General features: G+C 48.5%; 1 protein-coding gene across 1 annotated transcript; it reads left to right on the top strand.

Moving 5' to 3' along the window:
• The first annotated feature begins 10,575 nt into the window (after positions 1-10,575).
• CDK5R2 (cyclin dependent kinase 5 regulatory subunit 2) lies at positions 10,576-13,097 on the top strand. Its single transcript, XM_043910610.1, has one exon. It carries the CDS (start codon positions 10,769-10,771, stop codon positions 11,888-11,890), a length of 1,122 nt encoding a protein of 373 aa, XP_043766545.1. The 5' UTR covers positions 10,576-10,768; the 3' UTR covers positions 11,891-13,097.
• Positions 13,098-21,848: the final 8,751 nt, after the last annotated feature.

The raw sequence follows: 21,848 nt of genomic DNA, 5'->3' as shown, positions 1-21,848 counted from the left end.
ATTCTGGACTATGAGAGAAATTCTTAATTGTTTCAAGCCACCACATTTGTCGTAATTTGTTATAGTGACACCAGAAAACTAATATAGCCACTAAGTCCAAATGAAATATTATCCCAATTTTATCTTGACCCCAGGAAGTGTCATAGAATTTCAACACCCTCTGCATAAGGAAGCAGGTTAAAAAAAAAAGGGGGGGGGAGTTGGAATGGAAACAGCATCTTAACCAATTTTGGTTAAAACACCAATTCTTCAAATTTTGGAAAAATCAGAAAACTCTGAATACATGAATAGGGCCCCTCCCAGGACATTGGAAGGGGTCTGGCCAAGTGAGAGTCCCTGAAGCTTACAAATGATACGTTTTACAGGATTGCTACCTCTGTGTAGGAGGCACAGTGTAGTGTTATAAAGCCAAGCACTACAGTCAGATGGCTTGGGTTCAAATTCTAGTTCAGAAGTACCTGGCTGTTGACTTCAAACAGGTTACTTAAACTTTCTGTGCCCCAATTTCTTCCTCTGTAAAATATAAATGATAAAAAACAATATGTACTTCATAGGGTTATTAACATGGTTAAGTGACATGATACATATAAGTTGCATAATACATGTAACACACATAGAACAGTACATACCCCATGGTAAGTACCCAATACACATTAGCCATTTTATGATTTGTGGGGCCAGCCAATGTTCTAGGCATTCGGGTGTAAAGACAAATGAGAAATGGTCCTTGCCTTCAAGAAGCTCACTTTAGACGGGAAATAGAATATAAAATGATCACAATACATTTGCTTAATTGGAATCTATATATGTAATAGGAGGATAAAGAAATATATGAAAAGATAAACACCAAATCTGGAACACTGGTTATTTCGTTGGGCAGTTAGTGATAGAGAAAAGAAGGCTATTGGGTAGAAGATGAGGAAATGAAACTGTAGGCAATATTTTATTATTTAAACCAGGTATGTTGTTTTGGCTTCTCTGGTGGCTCAGCAGTAAAAAATCTGCCTGCAGTGCAGGAGCTGCCGGAGACACGGGTTTGATCCATGGATCAAGAAGATCCCTTGGTTGCATGGCATCCCGACTCCAGTATTCTTGCCTGGAAAATCCCATGGACAGAGGAGCCTGGCAGACTATCGTCCATAGGGTCGCAAAGAGTCAGACAAGACTGAAGCAACATAGAACACATGCACACACATTTTGTTTTACTTCTTATAACTTTTTGTATTTTTCACATATTGCATAGCAATTTTAAAGATTCCCAACCCTCAGTCATAGCCTAGAAACAGTAGAGGTGCTAGACTTTGAGGGGCTCTTTGGGCTTGGACAACAAGTTCTCCCACAGGTCTGTGCTAGAGACCTTCTTCTGTTTTCTGGACATATTGTGCAACCTTTGGGAGGAGGATGGAGTCCCCATAACAACTGAGATTGAATTTTCCTCCACCCCAATAGAATCAGACTAGGAGTCAGATTTAATTCAACATCTCCCCTACAAAGGGGAAAAAAAAAAAGAAAATGTCTTGCTCATCAATTTGTGTTGAGTGAATGAATGGAAAGATGAATTCTAAATGGATGCTGAGGTAGTCACACAATCACTATCAAGATTGTGTATTTGGATCATAGAGTAGGATAGGAAAATATTGTCCTAATGCAGAATAATCCAGAAGCTACTTGAAAGTAAGCAGCCTCAGAGTTAAGAGAGAGAGAGAGATGAACCATGTTGTAACCCAAAATTGTGGCTTTGTTGGGGCCCCGGCCATCCTCCTGAGAGAGCTCCCCAAGGGCAAGCCAGACAGAAGTCCTGGAAGAGAATCCTGGGGCAGCTTAAAGCTCAAACCTACCCCTACCCTGCTCCTCAGAGACATTGTGCTAATGGCCCTGATGATAACAAATGGTTCTGTGTGGCCACAGCTGCCTCTTACACTGGTTGGGGGCAAACTTGATTCAGAAGCATGATGGAGGGTGAAGCATCAAGTTTCCTATTTAGCAGGAAGCTGATCTCCAAGGAATGCAACCTGGCAGCTGCCCAGAAAGAAGACTTGACAATTGTGCAGGCTGTGGGGAAATGGCTTTCTTGTCCCAAGGCTTTTACTTGAGGGTTACTGGGATCCAATGAACACCAATCACCAGCTACAGTTTGCACGAGGAGAATTGAGAAATTCAGCAGGAAATAAGCCTTGGGGTCAGGAGCCAGGTTGTGGTCTACAGTGTTTCATCCAGATTCAGTCCTTTGCTGACAACCAGATGCGAGAGACCACCCCCTTCAGTCATCAAGACCCAACATGTACTTCTCTGAAGTTAGCAACAAAAGGAAAATTTCCAGGCAGAAAGTTCTATTTATTGGAACTTTTTTCCTTTGCAAATATTAAATTTGCTACTCAAATTACTTTAAGATTAGGAAAAAAGGGGGAAGGAGGGGTATTTATTAGGTCATAGACTTGCATTAGGTCCAGCTGGATCCAGGGGCTAAAATTACATGAGGAATCTGTCCCTCCATATGTTGCCTCTGTTTTCATGGGTATTAGTTCAGATGACCTCTCTCCATGTGAGGGCAAGAGAGTCACCAACATCTCAATGCTTAGCAGCCTCAGAGGAAAAAAAAACATCTCATTCTCAATAGTTCTAGTAAAACGCTGAGAACAGCATCTTGTTAAGATTGGCTTTGGTTGTCAGCCCATCTCTGATCCATTGTGACTAGGGAGGTAGATGGTCAGATACATAACTATTAACGAGGGTGTTGGAAGTATCAGGTGAAATCTTGTCTAAGGATGTGCTTTATAAGCTGTAAAGCACAGTATTCAGTACAGGTGGTCCTGAGTCTGGCCATTAGGTACATGGAAAAGACACGCCCATTGCCCCGTGTAAACCACATGAATTGAGAGTGTGGGAGAAGTGATTTCCCTAAAGCAAGTTAGGGTATTCTTACTGCAGGGAGATTGGATACTCTTCTGGCAGCAGGAGCAGTGGTGTTTAACAGAAGAAACAGGTGGGACCCAGCCATCTCCCCAAGTTTTCCTCTTTCTCTTAAGACCACCCAAAGAATTATGATGCCATGGGTCTGAGATAGGTTTCAGAAATTGTATTTTTACAAAGTTCCTTCAGATGACTCTGCTAGGCAGAGTAGTTTAGAAGCTACCAATTAACCTAGCAGACTTTACATTTCTTTACACTTCCTTACACTTCTCCTCTGCCTTCTTGTTGTTCAACTGCTCAGTCATGTCCAACTCTGCAACCCCATGGACTATAGCCCACCAGGCTCCTCTGTCCATGGGATTCTCCAGGCAAGAATTCTGGAGTGGGTTGCCATTTTCCACTCCTCTACCCCAAATCAAAAGTGAGTATGGGACTTCCCTGGTGGTACAGTGGATAAGAATCCACCTGCCAATGCAGGGGACATAGATCCGATCCCTGGTCCAGGGAGATTCCACATGCCATGGATCATCTATACCCCTGCACCACAACTACTGAGCCCTCTGGCTGGAGTCCTTGAGCCACAACTCCTGAAGCCCATGAGCCTAGAGCCTGTGCTTTGCAATAAGAGATGCCACCACAATGAAGAGCCTGCGCGCTGCAAGTAGAGAACAACCCCCACTCCCTGCAACTAGAGAAAGCCCATGCACAGCAACAAAACCCCAGTGCAATCAAAAATAAATAATTATTTTTTAAAAAGTGAGTATGTGTGTGGCTCTAGGTGATAAAATCAGGATTGCTTTTTCACTTAAAGGAGATAAAAATAAAGGATTGATCTTATATTTTGAGACCACAGAGATGAAAGCGTAAATTAACGAGTCTATTACAAATCTATCTAAACCCCATCCCCTGTCAGCCCCTGACCCTGGACAAATAGGAAGTAAACAGAAGTGGCTCCTCTCCAGTGTTGGGCCATAAGCAGATCTACCAGGGCTCCTCCCACAAGCAGTTACTCACTAACCCTCATTGCTCAGAGGGTAGTGAGCAGGAGGTGGCTGAGGCCTGGCTCTGCCTTGGGAAAGGTGTTTAGCATTATCACAGCTTGAGGGCAGAGAGGAAAGGCCATGGACTGCAGAGGACACAATACCAGAGGAACAGGACCTCAGTTAAAAATTGATTTTACCCCCCTGCCAGTGGTTGCTTACCTGCAAGACTTCAGAATAAGCTGGAGTTAGATTAGCTGCAAAGGTAGAAGGTGGAGGGGGATGGGCAGGATTGGTCAAGTGGTCCAGTCCCACTCTCTGTAACTCACCAGAGGACACGGATCAACTTACTACTATTTATTATTATTTTTCATCTCTCTGTAATTTCTGTTTTATATTCTTTGAAGGCCAGAGGTCACCCCCGCCCCAATTCCATTTCCTATTCCCAGTCCCTAACCCAGTACTTTCTAGCGGACAGTTTCTCAAATAGTATTTGCTATCATGGATTTCATAATTTTGCAGAACATTTTCTCAAAATTCTTGAAAAGAAGATCTGACCCTCCATGGAGTCTCAGGAGCTTTGTAGAAACAGCAGGGTGTGAGATGAGTAGCCAGAGAACGCCCTCTGAAAAGTGCAGTCAGAATGCAGGGCCAGCATGGTGCCGGGCACATGGTAGGTACACACAGCTTCACAAAATTAATGAGGCCCACAGTGAACTGGAGAAGGGGGCCAGTGCCTGATATGCTGGCAGGTCTTTGTGACCTCAGGAATCAAATCAAACAACCCCCCACCCAGGGACAGTCTGAGTAGCAATAGCTGCCAGAATAATGGCCCAGAAGAAAGGATAGCTCTAAATTCAGGTCTCAAAAGCCAAACAAAAAGAAATGATAGTACAACCCCTGCCCTTTAATGAAGAATGTTCTAATGAGAGAGAAAAAAAAATGCTAATGGTACAGGTCAGACAAACTGTTCCTGCCCTGTAAAAATAATGACAGTGTAATTTTGTAGTAACTCACATTTTGTAACACCAAGCACCATGCACATATAATATACAAGCATTGTGTTTCATTGTGAAATTAAATAAAATCTTACAGCAACCCTATGATGGTCCACCTTTACAGGCCTCAGAAGAATTAAGAAACTTGCCCAAGGTCCCTCAGCTCATAAGTGGGGGGGCTAGGCTTGAATTCAGACCTGCATGACTCTAGAACTCATATATGAACCACCACAGTCTTTTTTTTTTTTTTTAAGGTGACAAATATTTTCAGTGCTATTTGTGAATGAATCAGATATCTTCCTGGCCCCTCCTTCTGCTAACAAAGGAGTCTGGGACAGTGAGCTCCTTGTTCAGTCCCAAAGAAGCACTGTAACCCAGGGCTCAGCCTCTCTCAGGAGGCAGCCCCCGAACTCCAGGTTGAATTTAAGTCAAGATTAGAAAGGCTCTCATGATCATGAGTTTAGGGATCTGAACATCCCTAGAGTTTAGGGATCAAGTTCCATGCAGGGGGTGACAGAGGATGAGATGGTCAGATGGCATCATAGACTCAGTGGACATGAATTTGAGCAAACTCTGAGAGATAGTGAAGGACAGGAAGCCTGGCAGTCCATGTGGCCACAGAGAGTCAGATACGACTGAGCAACTGAACAACAACAGGGATTGTTGGGGCAGATGAAAGCAGGGCAGAGGCAAAGATTGTGTGGGAACCCAGGGAATATCTAGCTAGAGTTCTCAAAGCCTCTTTTCTTCCCCCAAGAGTCTCCAAGACAGGGTTTTTCAAACCTCCCTGGGCTCAAGCCAGGGCAGAGAGAACCCCTCTCCCATCCTAGGGTACCAAGATGGTAAGGTAGGACTCACAGGGTGGAATCAGGATAGAGGACAGAGACAGGGAAGGAGACAGACAGCTACACGAAGACCCAGTCACAGCGGCAGCTTTCCTGCAGCCACCTGCCTGGTTGAGATGGAAACGCTGATTCCAGCTCCAGCCCCCAGACAGGCTAAGAATATCCCAGAAAAGCAACAGCCACCACCCCCACCCTTCTTGATCTGCTCCTGCATCTGGAGTGCTATGCTGGGCTCCAGCAGGGCAGGGAAGAGACAGAGATGCTTGTGGCTGGGGTTGGGGGGTGAAAGAGAGGAGGCAAAAAATGGGCTTGGTGGAGGCAGGAGAAGATGAACTGAGAAATAAAGCTATTGGAGAGTATATATATACATACATATATATATATGTGGCTGGGAGGACTGGGTAGAGAGAACTGTTTTTAGGGGGCAACAAAGGGAGATGAAAGCAGGAGCCAGAGAGCCGGGGAGAGAAGGTCCAAGTATGAAGAGGTATGAGGATGTGGGAGGGCTGGCATCAGGAACCTAGAGCGTAGACCAAGGCTTTATTAAGGGAGCAGAGCTCAGGGCAAGGAAAAGGAGCCCCAGCCTCGCCCTTGTCCTCCCCTGACCCTTAATCCTGGGCCTTCCAGCTTCTCAGCCTTGGTCTCTTCTCTCCCTCTCCCGGAGCACCACTTCCACAACTGTGCTTATCAACCCTATTTTCTTTTCTATAAAGCCTTTATTTGGGCTCCTCAATTAAGTCTGCCTAGCACAGGGTCTGCTGGAAAGTGAAAGGCATGAGAACATGGGGTTTCCCTCTTGGCAGCTAGCAGCACCTCCTTTGTCAAGTCCATCTCTTCTCTCTGCTTGCTTTCTTTTTTTTTTGGGGGGGGGGCCATGCGAGGCATGTGGGATCTTAGTTCCTGACCAAGGATCGAACCCCTGCACCCTGCACTGGAAGTGCAGAGTCTTAACCACTGGGCCACCAGGGAAGTCCCTCTCTGCTTTCTTTCTACACTCCCCATTGTTGCCTGGGGGGAAGCGGGGTTCCTACTCCCTCCACTGCCTCCCCACCCCAGCTCCCCTGGGGTAAGGTCCTCCATAGAGGAAGGGAGGGCTGGTGCATATGCTCTCCCTTTGCACACCTCAGGAGCCAAGGCCTTCGGGTGGGAGTACTGAATCAGGGTAGGAGGCAGCCAGATCCAGGCATTCAGATGCCCAGGCTGAGTCTCTTCTCTGGCTGTTTTAAGAACCTACATTGTCATCAGCCCCTTTGTAGGGGCCTCTTGGAGACATGAGAGGCAATGACCTTGAGTTCCAGGGCCTCCTGCCTTGATGTTTACTGGAGAGACCCTGGAACTTGGCCATCTTGGCATCCTGTCCTTTGTTGCACCATCTTTCAGGCTTCCCTCCCCTAAAGCTTGGAGGCACCTAGGAACGTTTACATTGCTGAGAGCCTGAGCACCCCTCCCCTCCGTCTCCTGGGGAGAACCGCAGGAGGGCGGGCCTCACACAGATGCTGTGCATACGAGCCTGAGCCCGTCAGGCAGAAACAGGGAGAACCAGGCAGGACTGGGGCTAGAGAGTGAAACAGAGTCACAGGGCAGGTTTTATTTAGAAACAGATTCGTACAGCTAGAAGAGGCTTTAAGAACCATTTTTAAGTTTAATCCCAAGATATTATCTTCCTCCTTCAGTATTTTTTTTTTTTTTTTTGCCTAATAATAAAAATATGTAGAATTCCTGCATTGTAATGTGAAGAGAGAGCTGAACTGACTTCCCCAAGTCATACAATTAATAAGCTGTGGACTAAAACTCCTGACAGAGGATGAGATGGTTGGATGGTATCACCGACCTGATGAACATGAGTTTGAGCAAGCTCTGGGAGTTGGTGATCGACAGGGAAGCCTGGTGTGCAGTCCATGGAGTCACAGAGTCGGACACGACTGAGCTGAACTGAACTGAAAACTCCTGCCTCCTAGACCATGACTTATCAGATAAAAAGATAAAAAGCAGCCAAAGGGCAGAAGAGTTTGAGCAGCATTGCCATTGGATGTTCCGTTAAAGATGGGGCTCATTTGGGAGTCCCTGGTGGTCCACTGTCCTTCCATAAAGCCCACCTTCTCAGGATGCCTTTCCAGTTTCACTGTGCTTATCCTCCTTGGCCTCCACCCTGTAGAGACATAACTCCCTCTCTCCTGCCTTAATACTGCAAGCTTTTTTGGTAACGGGAATGCCATAACTCTTTATAGATTTGCTTTTATTATTTTGTCTTCTTGTCCTTTAAAATTCCATCCATATTCTTCTTGCACATCTTGGACTGAGAACTCAGAGCCCAGCCCTTAACCGAGTTGTTATGTAGCAGCTGCTGCTGGCAGGGGAAGAGGTTAGAAAGACTGATGTCAGGAAGGGCGTCAGGTCCCTCTCAGTCAGTCCATAAAAGCTTCTTGAAGGAGATGGAATTTCAAGAGTTTGACAAAGGCAGATTGGTGGTCTGAGGGAGGGTCCTGGCCCAGTGATAGGAGCTCCGAGATTCAAGAGGGATGACCAGACTAGGAGAGTGGTGATCATGTGAGCCCAAGAGAGGGGGTCTGAGGCAGGGCAAGATGAAGATGAGAAGGGGAAATAAGATCTTTTAAGTCACCTGAAGCAGAGGAGGGAACTCTCAATTCTAAAAGGACAGCAGGTCACCGCTGGGCTTGTAATGGGGACCCCATAGTGGTGACATCTGTAGGGGCTGCATAGACTCTTGTCCTGAGTGACACCAGCAGTAGGCCTTACGTCAGTGAGGGACTCCTGGGAGCGAGGATCCACGTGCCATTCAAATCCACGTGCCTGGTGTTTCTGCCAGTGCAACTCAGTCTCTATGGGGCCTGTCCTTAACTACTGGTGAACCGACTGTTCCTTGGGTGTCAGATAAAGGCTGACTCAGAAAGCCTTGTAGGAGGAAGTAGGACCAATTACAGAAACTGAAAAGAGGGAACATTTTTCAGTAACTATGGGGAGAATGAGAGGTTGGGCAGGTCAGCTTGAACTGTGAGAGAACAAAGATCAGATCTAAGGGAACAGGAGAGACCCCACTGAGAAAGTACAATTGAGTGCTGAGTCAGGGAAGGGTACAAGTTGGCCTGTGTAAGGTGGTGTATGGTAGGGAATCAATACAGCTAGACCACAGGCCCCCAGAGGGGTGGGGTGGGGTGGGGGCGGGCCTGTGGGACAGCTGAGAAAGCTGGTGCCTCTGTTGGCAGCCCCCGGGGATTCTGAAATAGCCTCTCTGGAATGAACTAGGTACACACGTGCATACACACACGCCCTGACAGCAGTGGATCCTTGGAGCTGGGTTGGTGGTCTCTGAGGAGCATAGAGGTGACTCCAGGGCCAAGTCAGAATTCTGCTGAATCCATGTGTATGTTAGTCGTTCAGTTGTGTCAGACTCTTTGTACCCCCATCAACTGTAGCCCACCAGGCTCTCTGTCCATGGGATTCTCCAGGCAAGAATACTGGAGTGGGTAGACATTTCCTTCTCCAGGGGATCTTACTGACCCAGGGATCCTGCACTGCAGGCGTGTTCTTTACCATCTGACCCACCAGGGATAGGCGAAGGCTTCTGTCCTCCATGAAACCCATACCTACCTCCAAAGTCCACTTAAGAAGCCAGAAGATTCCTGTGCTGGGGAGCCAGAGAGCAGGCCAGGAGAAGGGTGGACACAGTCCTTCAAGGCAGATAGAACAGCCCAAAACCAGCTGGGCTCCAGACCTGCAGGTAAGGCCTAGAGAATACCAAATACAGGACAAGGGCCTTATGGGTGCCGAGGAGAGAACAGACAGACCCAGAGAGAAATGGGCAGGACCCAGCCTAATAGCCTGGAGCTGGGAATGGGGTCAGTTAGGACCTGAATAGCAGGGAGCATGTGACAATGAAAACCCATCTCAGCCTGGACCCAGGACTGGCCATGGGTGGGACCAACCCTCCCGGGCCTCACTCTGCACAGAAGGCCCGCCTGCTATCTGCGGCTGGACAGACCAATTTCCAGACTTTCCCCAGGGACCAATCACCCATCATCCACCCAAGTGTGAAATCAGGGGATTGGAGGGGAGAGGGGCAAAGAGCACAAGAGCTCAGGGCCTCTTATCACAGACTCATCAGCAGAGAATCAGGTCGGCAAACCGTGGCCTCAGCGACAAATCTGAGCGTCTTACCACCCCCAGAGTAAAGGCCTCTAAGGAGGCGGGTTGCGACCTTCAGGCAGACCAGGGCCCAGCCAACACCTCATCACAGGCAGAGCAAGAATACCCCTGCTGCAGTCTTCCCTGGTGGCCACATGGGGGAAGGGAGGGGAGGAGAGTTAAGAGGGAATCCACCGACTGCTAGATTGGAGGAGCTGGTGCAGTGCGACCCAAATGGGGCCTGGGCGCCTTGATGAAAGCACTCGCCTCAGTGAAGCAGCTGCCCACGCTGCGCCCCCACCCCCACCCCCGCCCCAGCACATAATCAAAAGGGGAGGAAGGCTGTTCCCATGGCATCTCTGCTATCGCGATCCAGTGCATCAAAACAAGTTGACTCAGGGCCCTAGGACCTGTAGGGGTAGGTGGGAGCAGCCTCCCACACCCACCCACCCACCGGCTCTGACCCTGACGAGGTCCTCGAACCAGCCACCTCCTCCTCCTTTCGCCTTTCTGGTGAAGGGACTGGACCAGAGACCAAGGCATGGGGATGGGCGGAACTTGAGGTTGGCATGAGAGATTCTATTGGTCAGCGCAGCTGCCGGTTAGGAGGACAGCTTGGGCAAGGATTGGCTGCGTGAGACGGGGCGTGGCACGGCGAAGACTGGGCCCAAGGGGTGGGGCTGACGCTGCAGCTGGCGCAGCTCAGACTCGGAGCAGCCGGCGCAGAACATCCAAAGCAGCCGCGTTCTACTGCCCGTTCCCGCGCCCGGGCCGGGGCTGGGCCCCCACCGCCGGGTCCCCGGGGGCTGCAGCAGAGGCGGCGGCGGCGCGGCGGGCAGGGGCGCCGCCCGCGGTTCCCGCCGGGGCCCGGGCGCCGGCCCCGCTCTGCAGGATGGGCACGGTGCTGTCTCTTTCCCCCGCCTCCTCGGCCAAGGGCCGGAGGCCCGGCGGTCTGCCCGAGGAGAAGAAGAAGGCGCCGCCCGCGGGAGACGAGGCTCTGGGGGGCTACGGGGCGCCGCCAGCGGGCAAGGGCGGCAAAGGCGAGAGCCGGCTCAAACGGCCGTCCGTGCTCATCTCCGCGCTCACCTGGAAGCGCCTTGTGGCCGCGTCCGCCAAGAAGAAGAAAGGCAGCAAGAAGGTGACGCCCAAGCCAGCGTCCACCGGCCCCGACCCCCTGGTCCAGCAACGCAACCGCGAGAACCTTCTCCGCAAAGGTCGGGATCCCCCCGACGGCGGCGGCGCCGCCAAGCCCCTGGCGGTGCCCGTGCCCACCGTGCCCGCGGCCGCCGCCACCTGCGAGCCGCCGTCGGGGGGCAGCGCCGGCGCTCCGCCGCCAGGCTCGGGCGGAGGGAAGCCGCCGCCGCCGCCGCCCCCAGCCCCGCAGGCGGCGCCGCCGGTCCCTGGTGGTTCGCCGCGGCGGGTCATCGTGCAGGCTTCTACCGGCGAGCTGCTGCGCTGCCTGGGCGACTTCGTGTGCCGGCGCTGCTACCGTCTCAAGGAGCTGAGCCCAGGCGAGCTGGTGGGCTGGTTCCGCGGAGTGGATCGCTCGCTGCTGCTGCAGGGCTGGCAAGACCAGGCCTTCATTACGCCCGCCAACCTGGTGTTCGTGTACCTGCTGTGCCGCGAGTCGCTGCGCGGGGACGAGCTGGCGTCGGCCGCCGAGCTGCAGGCCGCCTTCCTCACCTGCCTCTACCTCGCCTACTCCTACATGGGCAACGAGATCTCCTACCCGCTCAAGCCCTTCCTCGTGGAGCCCGACAAGGAGCGCTTCTGGCAACGCTGCCTGCGCCTCATCCAGCGGCTCAGCCCGCAGATGCTGAGGCTCAATGCCGACCCCCACTTCTTCACGCAGGTCTTCCAAGACCTCAAGAACGAGGGCGAGGCCTCCGCCAGCGCCGGGGGTCCACCCAACGGGGGCGCGCCAGCGGCTCCCTCCACCTCCTCCTCCTCCTCGGCCGCCAGGGACAGCTGCGCGACTGGAGCCAAGCACTGGACTATGAACCTGGACCGCTAGGGATAACCCAGGGCCGCGCCCGCCCCCCGCCCCAGCCCCTAACACACACTCGGAGCCCCCAGGACCATCAAGCTGCCGCCGCTGCTACCGCCGCTCCGCGCCGTGGCCGGAGGAGGAGCCGCCCCTGCCCCGCAGGGGAAGGTGGAGGCCAGGATGCCAGAGGCCTCGGCGTTTGGATTTGCTGGGCGCAGGGTGGGGGTGGGGGATGAGCGCGGGAGAGGAACCCCCAACCTCACCCTTTCTATCTGTCTGCGCTCTCATCTCTCCAATTCTGCCCGGGTCTTCCCCTTCCCTTCTCTGTGTAAGTCCGTCTCCCTCGGACTTGTCCATTTCTTCATCTCCTTCCTGTATCTTCACCTTCCCTCCTTCCTTCATCTTTTGCCCTCCCACCTTCCTCCTCGCAGTTCCACTTTTCATTCCTTGCGTGTGTGTTTCCGTCTCCATCTTACCCACTACCTGACTCGCTCTCGTTGCCCCGTTTCTCTTTCCGCACCTCTGTCCCCATTTCCCCTTCTTCTCTTTTCCTCGCTCCTGGCATGTGTCACCATCTTCCCCCTCCCGTCTGCCTTCCCCCCTCTCCGCCTGTGTTAACTTGCATTTCTCCCTCCGACTGCGACCCCGTATTCTCCTCCCCAGACCGAAGGGAACATGAGTTCTTGATTGGGATCGGCTGAGGTACAGCAGAAACTGCAACCCTGGGAGCCCAAACAACCACCAGGATGGTCCTTCGCCCCATCCCCACCACTTCTCCCCACCTTTTCCAACGTGTTGCATGCCGGGAGTTGGGGGGAGGGGGATGCCACCTTCAGGAGGCTGAGGTTTGGGAGCAAAAATCAACCTAGAAGGTCACCCCGGCGGTGGCGGCGGCGCCTCAGCAGAAGGGTGGGAGGAGACAGAATACTCTTCTTACTCTGAGGGAGGAGCACCCCTCTTCCTTGCCCTTAGGTGTTTTTGTCCCCCCCACCCACCCCCACTTTTAATTTATTTGGTTGTTTCCGGAGGGAGGGGGGAGGGGTGGGGGGGGGCCCGGAACTGTCTGAGGTGCTGATCTGAGGCCGGACCAGAATTCTCCTGGGAGGGTACCAGGGACTGGGGTGGGCCTGGTGCCGTGTCCAAGGTGCCAATGATGCGGGCCGACGGTGCGGGCCGCATTGTCTGTCTGTCCGTCTGTCCGGGAGAGAACTATAAAGCGCTGGAAGCGCCTGCAGATTTTTTTGCGCCAGCCTTTTTTTGGGCCTTGGGAGGGAGGGAGCGGGAGCGAAACTATCGCAGGCAGGGCCCTCTGGCCCCCGCGGGCCTAGTGGGGGGGGAGGTCGAGTCCCTGAGAACGGCTACTGTTTCCGTCACCCCTCCCCCCACTGACTTCCATCTTACAGAGAGCAAAGTGAGGGAGCCAGAGGATGAGGCCTGGTGGTAAGGCTGAATTCCTGCCCCACCCCGTCCCCCCACCCCCCACCCCCCGCCACCCCTGCCTTCATCTTTTCTGACTACCTGCGCATTAACACCCAGGCCATTTAGGGGATAAGTGATGAGGACAGCAGAAGTTGTTCCCCTTTTACAGAGTGGCTCATTGAGGCAGCATCAGCTAGTTATTGTTATTTTTTCTCTTTCGTCCACCTCTCTCTGCCATTCATTCTGTCAAGAGTTCAGTCAGGCCTGGCTAAGTCTGTCTTCACCACTCTCAGGTGGGGCCTGAATGCTATACTTAGACCCATACTCTTTCCCCTACCCATGGGGCTGCTTCAAGGCTGTTTCAGCCACATGCCTACCCAGGGAAGCTTTGGGAGGTCCATCCCTGCTTGAGATTCAGACCTAGCCCTTAATCGCCAGGGAGGCTAGTACACAGGCAGCCTGAAAGACTCAGGAGCCATTCTTTGGGGTTGAAGAAAGAAAAGTAAGCTATTTAGCCTGAGATTCCTCTTTGGTCCCCATTGCCTTCTTAACCACTTAACTAAGCGCCCCATTCAGTTTTTCATTGGCCCGAGGAGGCCCTGGCTGCAGTGGAGCGCTGGCGTCTGTGACCCTGGTCTCCACGGAGACCTCCGGAGCATTCGGAGAGAAGGGGGAGAAGCCCACCTAGAAAGGCCCTGTTTCGCTGTCCGTGGTACTGACGGGGCGCACTCGAAAAGGGTGAGGGAGGGCATGCAGGAGTAGGAGGAGCTGCAGACAGCCTCAGGTTTTCCGGATAATTTGGGAGTAGATGTGATCCTTTCTGGTGGTAAGTTACAGGAGTCTGGCCCAAGAACCCAGGAAGACTGTCCTCCTAGGAAGACAGATCTCAACTCTTCCCCGGACTCTGCCCAGCGCCCTCTCAACCGGCCAGTAGCCGGAAATCCCCAGTCCAGATTTGTGAATCGAGTTCCCCGGGGGGAGGTGGGGAGAGCTGGTGGAAGGAAAGGCGGGAGCAGTCGCCCATTGGCTGGAATTTGGCGCAGTCAGCGCGGTGCCGTCATCTCTCTAGGTATGGAAGGAGAGAGGGAGGAGCACTTGGGTCACCCCGCGGCTGTCGCCATAGTAACCAGACTGAACAGGCGGGGCGGGGCGGGGGAGGAGGGAGCACTTTCCACTCTCTCACCTCTGGCGGGGAGGTTGCAGAGAACAATCTTGGTCCCTCTTATTTGGAACTAGTTATCGAGACTATTTGAGTGGGATTTCTGTGTTAGAAGAGCCCAACGGGGATGGGAAAGAGACTCGAGAGCCTACAGAGACCCTCAAACATCCTTGGGGAAGGGTCTCTAAATTCTGCCCCTGAACGCATAGACACAGCACCCTTCTATTACTACACTCCTATGCTCTCTCGGACACACACACATACAGGTGGGCGACAGCGCGCTTGCCTCCAAGAACCTGTGGTCTGGCATTTGGAGACCTAGAATGAGAAAAAAGCCTCAGTGCCCAGTGGCAAATTAAATCTCACCTTCCTTGCCACGCCCCAGGCATGAGACATTGCCATAATCCGATTAAGTAGTGAGGGACCGGAGGAGGATCAGCACGAATACGTGGAAGAATTAGCCTCCTGGGTCAAACTTGGTCAGATTCCTGTTTTCTCAGGGAGAAGGTGGTCATTAAGAGAAGGACTCGGAGCAGTCTTTTGAGAAGGCAAAGTGGAAGGGAGTAAATGCAGAAACAGAGTGACCTGCCGTCTCTTGACTGCCCAGAAGTGAACCTCTGGGAAAAGGAGTCCAGGCTTAGGACAGAGGTGGTGAAGAGGGCCCAGAGAGTCCAGCAGGAATGAGGGAGGGGTGGGCTGAGGAAAGATTGGAGATGGAGGATAGGAGAAAGAAACCCAGCTGGAGTCATGACTCAGCACTTTTGCTCAGCAAAGGTTGGAGGGCTGGGTGATTCTTACAGCACAGGGGCAACAGAGAGGGAGGGGAGTAGGAAACAAATGGGCAGATAAACTGTGATCGGACCATTTGCATGATACATGCTGATACATGCATTGATATACAACACATTTGAACACAGAAGCAGGTACATAGGCATTTACACTGATGAAGTCTCATTTAATCATAACATATACACATCTCCACTTTCCTTCCCTGCCCTGCTTCCGGGAGCAGAGGACGTTCTGTTCTGAGAGCTATGCCTGCCTGTCCCTGGAATACCTTGATACTTAATGGGAAAGGAGAAACACAAAAAATCACAGGGGTGTGTGTGTATGTGTGTGTGTGTGTGTGTGTGTGTGGTTGTCATGGTAACTGCTTTGCCTGCCAGGCAGGGTGCTCAGCAACCAGAGCATCTGGCAGTATCCAAGGGGACATCCTGTGGCCAGGACTCTGCCACGGGCACCCAGATGGGCATCTCCAGAAGATTTCTACTACAGAGGCTGCCAAAGCAGTCCCTCTGACCATGCCACCATGACCAGGGACATCTGGCAGCCAGGTTTGGAGGCCTGGCCTTCTTCATGTGCCCCAATTTAAGTGCAACTCCTGACCCCTTTATACACCATAAACAGCACTTGCCATGAGTGGCCTCAAGACAACAGAGGTTAAACTTTAAAGACCTTTATTAAGACCATTACTGGGACTTTCCTGGTGGTCCAGTGGCTAAGACTTCAAGCTCCCAGGGCAGTTGGCCCAGGGTTCGATCCCTGGTCAGGGAACTAGATCCCACATGCCACAACTAAGACCTGGCACAGTCAAATAAATAAATTATATATATATATATAATTTTATATATAACTTTATATATAACTATATATATATATATATAAAGACCATTACCTTCCCTTTCAGCATCTTGTCAGACAGCCAAGAAGAAGATCATCTATGCTCACACAGGTTAGGTGTATAAATGAGGCATACAAAAAGTGTTTTAGTTCAGTGTGATTAAAGATTGAGTATAAGACAGATAAACTGCAGAGCACAGTCGCAGGATTCAAGTTCCTTTGATCTGAGTTTAATATTCTGATAAGGCTTTTAGAAGCAATCTCTCTTTTACACTTGCAGACTGGCTGTCTGGCTTTGTACTCTAGCACCCCACTTTCCTTTTTTTCCTAGGCATTCAGGTTTAACCTCTTAGTTTCTGGCTTAAAATTCTCCCAACTCATTTTGGGCTTCCAGGGGATTTCTTTTCCCCTGGATTCTAATTCTTTAGCAGATAGCTGCTCCCAAGATCTCTACTTGGTGACATTGCCCACCATAGTTACTCCCCTTTTACAACTTTCCCCTGCCCCATTGCTTCACCTCCCCCTGTGACTGATATTTGGCTTCAAGACAATACATCATAAAATTAGTCTCTCTGCATGCATTTTTATGTATGACAATCTAAAAGGAAGGAGGGGTGATGATAAATAATGTAAATATGAAAAGGGATATTTCTTTATAACCTTTATACATTTTACTCCTTTTTAAAAAGCTTACATATTACCCCAGAAAAATGCAGGACATCAAGAAAAGCATAAGAAATAAGAGTAATGCTGGAAGGCTTGCCCTACCATATACTAAAATTTACTAAAGAGCTAAGGTCGCTAAAGCATAAGGCACTGATGTAGGAACAGATGTATCAGTAGAACAGGACAGATAATCCCAAACTAAACTCCAGCATAGGTGGGAATTTAATAGATGATAAAGGCACCATTTCAGATCCATTGGGAAAAAAGGTAGATTAGTCAGTAAATGCTTTTGGTATAACTGGATAGTCATTTATATGAAGAAAAAAGATCAATCCTTCCTCATTCTTAGCCCCCAAATAAGTTCCAAATTGATGAAAAAATTAAAAAAAAATTATACAAGCCTTAGAAGAGAGAACAATTTGAAAGTATCTATTAGAAATTCAACTGCATATATTTTCTACCCTGGAATTCCAATTTCTAGTATTGACCCTAGAGAAATACTTAAATGTACAAAGAGACATGATAAAGATTTGTTTATTGTATTACTGTTTAGAGAGAGAGAAATTGAACTCAGCCTAAATATCCACCAGTAGGTTAGAAATTAAAAATGCTTTGATATAATATTCAGTTTAAAAGGATGGACTGGACTGTACATACCAAAGTGAAAGATCTCCAAAACACATAGTATCATTAAAAGTTGCATAGCAATATACATAGTACCATATCATTTATGCAAAAGCAAAACAAATCAAACTGTAATTTCTGTGTGTTTGTGTGTGTATAATAGAAGCTTAAGAAAGATACAGATCACTCTTATTAAGTGACTTCTGGGAAGGAACTGGGATTGATGTTGTCTAGGGGACTTTTGCCTTATCTATGGAGTTTAATTTTTGCAACAATGTATTAATATTATTTGCATAATTAGAAAATAGTAATTAATATGTGATAGTAATCTAATATTAAACAAAATACTTGAATAAAACATGTGTTTATAATATTATTATTGCATCTTGGGTTGGGTCAGTTCAGTTCACTTCACTCGCTCTGTCGTGTCCGACTCTTTGCAACCCCATGGACTGCAGCACGCCAAATCTCCCTGTCCATCACCAACTCCCGGAGTTTACCCAAACTCATGTCCATTGAGTCGGTGATGCCATCCAACCATCTCATCCTCTGTCGTCCCCTTCTCCTCCTGCCTTCAATGTTTCCCAGCATCAGGGTCTTTACAAATGAGTCAGCTCTTCACATCAGGTGGCCAAAATATTGGAGTTTCAGCTTTAACATCAGTCCTTCCAATGAACACCCAGAACTGATTTCCTTTAGGATGGACTGGTTGGATCTCCTTGCAGTCCAAGGGACTCTCAAGAGTCTTCTCCAACACCACAGTTCAAAAGCATCAATTCCTTGGCGCTCAGCTTTCTTTATGGTCCAACTCTCACACCCATACTTGACTACTGGAAAAACCATAGCCTTGACTAGACAGACCTTTGTTGACAAAGTAATGTCTCTGCTTTTTAATATGCTGTCTAGGTTGGTCATAATTTTCCTTCCAAGGAGTAAGCATCTTTTAATTTCATGGCTGCAATCACCATCTGCAGTGATTTTGGAGCCCCCCAAAATAAAGTCAGCCACTGTTTCCCCATTTATTTCCCATGAAGTGATGGGACCAGATGCCATGATCTTAGTTTTCTGAATGTTGAGCTTTAAGTCCACTTTTTCACTCTCGTCTTTCACTTTCATCAAGAGGCTTTTTAGTTCTTCTTCACTTTCTCATAAGAGTGGTGTCATCTGCATATCTGAGGTTATTGATATTTCTCCCAGCAATCTTGATTCCAGCTTGTGCTTCTTCCAGCCCCGCATTTCTCATGATTGGGTTGGGTAGAGAACATCTTTTTAGACGTGGAGAAATCTTAAAGAAAAAGATTGATTCCACTTAAGTTGAATGTTAGAGACACAGAGAAAAAGAATGGCCATAAACAAGATTGAGAAACAAGTGACAATCTGAGAGAACATAATTGTAACACAATATATTTTCAATAGAAAAATAGTTAAAACTGTGAAGAGGTAATTCACACAAAATATAGATAATCAATAAGCACAAAAAAGATACTTGACTTCACTATTAACTAAAGAAACTCAAGTCAAAACAGTAGTGGGATATTGCATCACTGACAAAGATCATAAAAATAGAAAATCCCAACCATGATTTTAAAAAAAATGGGGAAATGTGCACTTCCTTGCACTATTGTTGCCATATACATTAGTCCAGTATTTTTGGAGAGCTACTTGACTGTGGATCAAAATGTGAAAGGCAGTATACTTATTGTCCCAACTACTGCATTTCCAGAAATTTGCCCTAAGGTGATAAGTGGAAAAAGACATGATACAAGGATACTTATCATAACATTGTTTATAAAAATAAAAAATTGGTTGCATCAGTAGGAGACGAAGTAAACTGTGACAAATCAATATTCATTGGGATATTATGAACCATTAAAAATAGTACATTAATCTATATTAAAAATGACCATGACAAAGTGAAAATAGCGGGTTGAAAACAATGTGGTCCCATTTGTGTGAGAGAGAGAGAGATCTTTAAATAGCTGTCCTTTTCCTGTCATTCAGATCCTCCACTTAACAGCTACCTCTTCCTGATGAATTCATTTCAATCTGCCCCATAGTCACCCCTCATCACATACCTCAGATTGATTTCTTCATGACATTTTTCCTGCCTGATAATTTTTTGTTACTTATTTTGTATCCTGTCAATAAATGGTCTATCTTGTTCACTGCTAGATTCCCGGCACCTGGCAGTAGGCAATCAATTGTTATTGTTCAGTCTCTCAGCGTGTCTGACTCTTTGTGACCCCATGGACCGCAGCACGCCAGGCTTCCCTGTCTTTCACCATCTCCCAGAGTTTGCTCAAACTCATGTCCGTTGAGTCGGTGATGCCACCCAACCATCTCATCCTCTGCTGCCCCCTTCTCTTCCTGCCCTTAATCAACAGATATATACTGAATCTGTGTGTATGTGTATGTGCAGCAATGCCAAGTTTTAGGATGTTTTTGTCTGTTTAGTCACTCAGTTGTGTCCGACTCTTTGAGACCCTGTCCATGGGATTCTCCAGGCAGGAATATTGAAGTGGGTTGCCATTTCCTCCTCCAGGGGATCTTCCTGACCCAGGGATTGAACCTATGTCTCCTACATTACAGGTGGATTCTTTACTCACTGAGTCATCGGGGAAGCCTAAAATTTTAATAGTTGTTCTCACTAAGTGGGAGGATTTTAAAAGACCAGTTTTACTTTCTTCTTTATACTTTTCTGAGCTTTTTAGTTAATTACAACAAACTAAACTATTGTTATTACCTAAAAAAAGAAGAAAAATTGTAAAGAAAAAGAGATAGAAGACAAATAAAAGGAAAGAAGGAAATGGGAAAAAGTGACACTCCTTTTCCAGTGTCTGGAAAAGGAGAAGCACACATCTACAGCCCTGCCCTCCTCCTCTTTCACATGTCTCCAAAGTCACTTCACTCCCTTCCTCCTCTTCAAGCTATTTCCAGATCCCTAGGATTTAAGAATGTCCCTTGCTGGACAAGAGAAGTGAGACCCCTTTCTATCCCAGCAGGCATGGATGTGTGTACATGCACAACACATGTGTAATACAAGCACACACAGAGAGCATGGGCATGCACACGTACACACTCTTACAAGGATCCATCTAAGGCCATTTAAAGAACATTTCTCTATCTTTCACATAAGTGCTGAGGAACACCCATTGATACTTATACAAACAATAAAGCTAGGGAAAATATTCCACTTCACATTAGCTTCTTCATATCTTTTCTTTAAACAATGAGAATTAGCGCAGCACCTGAAGAGTAGATCATTACTAGCAAAGTAATGCTCAAAATTCTCCTAGCCAGGCTTCAACAGTACATGAACCGAGAACTTCCAGATGTTCAAGCTGGATTCAGATAAGGCAGAGGAACCAGAGATCAAATTGCCAACATCTGTTGAATCATAGAAAAAGCAAGCGAACTCCAGAAAAACATCTAATTCTGCTTCATTGACTACGCTAAAGCCTTTGACTGTGTGAATCACAACAAACTGTGGAAAATTCTTCAAGAGATGGGAATATCAGGCCACCTGACCTGCCTCCTGAGAAATCTGTATGCAGGTCAAGAAGCAACAGTTAGAACAGGACGTGGAAAAACGGACTGGTTCCAAAATGGGAAAGGAGTACCTCAAAGCTGTATACTGTCACCCTGCTTATTTAACTTATATGCAGAGAACATCATGTGAGATGTTGGACTGGATGAAGCACAAGCTGGAATCAAGATTGCCTGGAGAAATATCAATAACCTCAGATATGAAGATGACGCCACCCTTATGGTAGAAAGTGAAGAGGAACTAAAGATCCTCTTGATGACAGTGAAAGAGGAGAGTGAAAAAGTGGGCTTAAAGCTCAACATTCAGAAAACTAAGATCATGGCATCTCGTCCTATCATTCATGGCAAATAGATGGGGAAACAATGACAGACTTAATTTTCTTGAGCTCCCAAATCACTGCAGATGGTGACTGAAACCATGAAATTAAAAGACACTCACTCCTTGGAAGAAAAGCTATGACCAACCTAGACAGCATATTAAAAAGCAGAGACATTACTTTGCCAACAAAGGTCCATCTAGTCAAGGCTATGGTTTTTCCAGTAGTCATGTATGGATGTGAGAGTTGGACTATAAAGAAAACTGAGCACTGAAGAATGATGCTTTTGAACTGTGGTGTTGGAAAAGACTCTTGGAGAGTCCCTTGGACTGCAAGGAGATCCAACCAGTCCATCCTAAAGGAGATCAGTCCTGGGTGTTCATTGGAAGGACTGATGTTGAAGCTGAAACTCCAACACTTTGGCCACCTGATGCGAAGATCTGACTCATAGGAAAAGACCCTGATACTGGGAAGGATTGAAGGCAGAAGGAGAAGGGGATGACAGAGGATGCAATGGATGGATGGCATCACTGACTCGATGGATATGAGTCTGAGAAGCTGCTGGAGTTGGTGATAGACAGGAAAGCCTGGCATGCTGCAGTCCATGGGATTGCAGAGTCAGACACAACTGAGC

This window comes from Cervus elaphus, chromosome 8 (assembly GCF_910594005.1).
Source record: "Cervus elaphus chromosome 8, mCerEla1.1, whole genome shotgun sequence".
Taxonomy (NCBI): Eukaryota; Metazoa; Chordata; class Mammalia; order Artiodactyla; family Cervidae; genus Cervus; species Cervus elaphus.
This window is presented reverse-complemented; position numbering and strand designations above follow the sequence as displayed.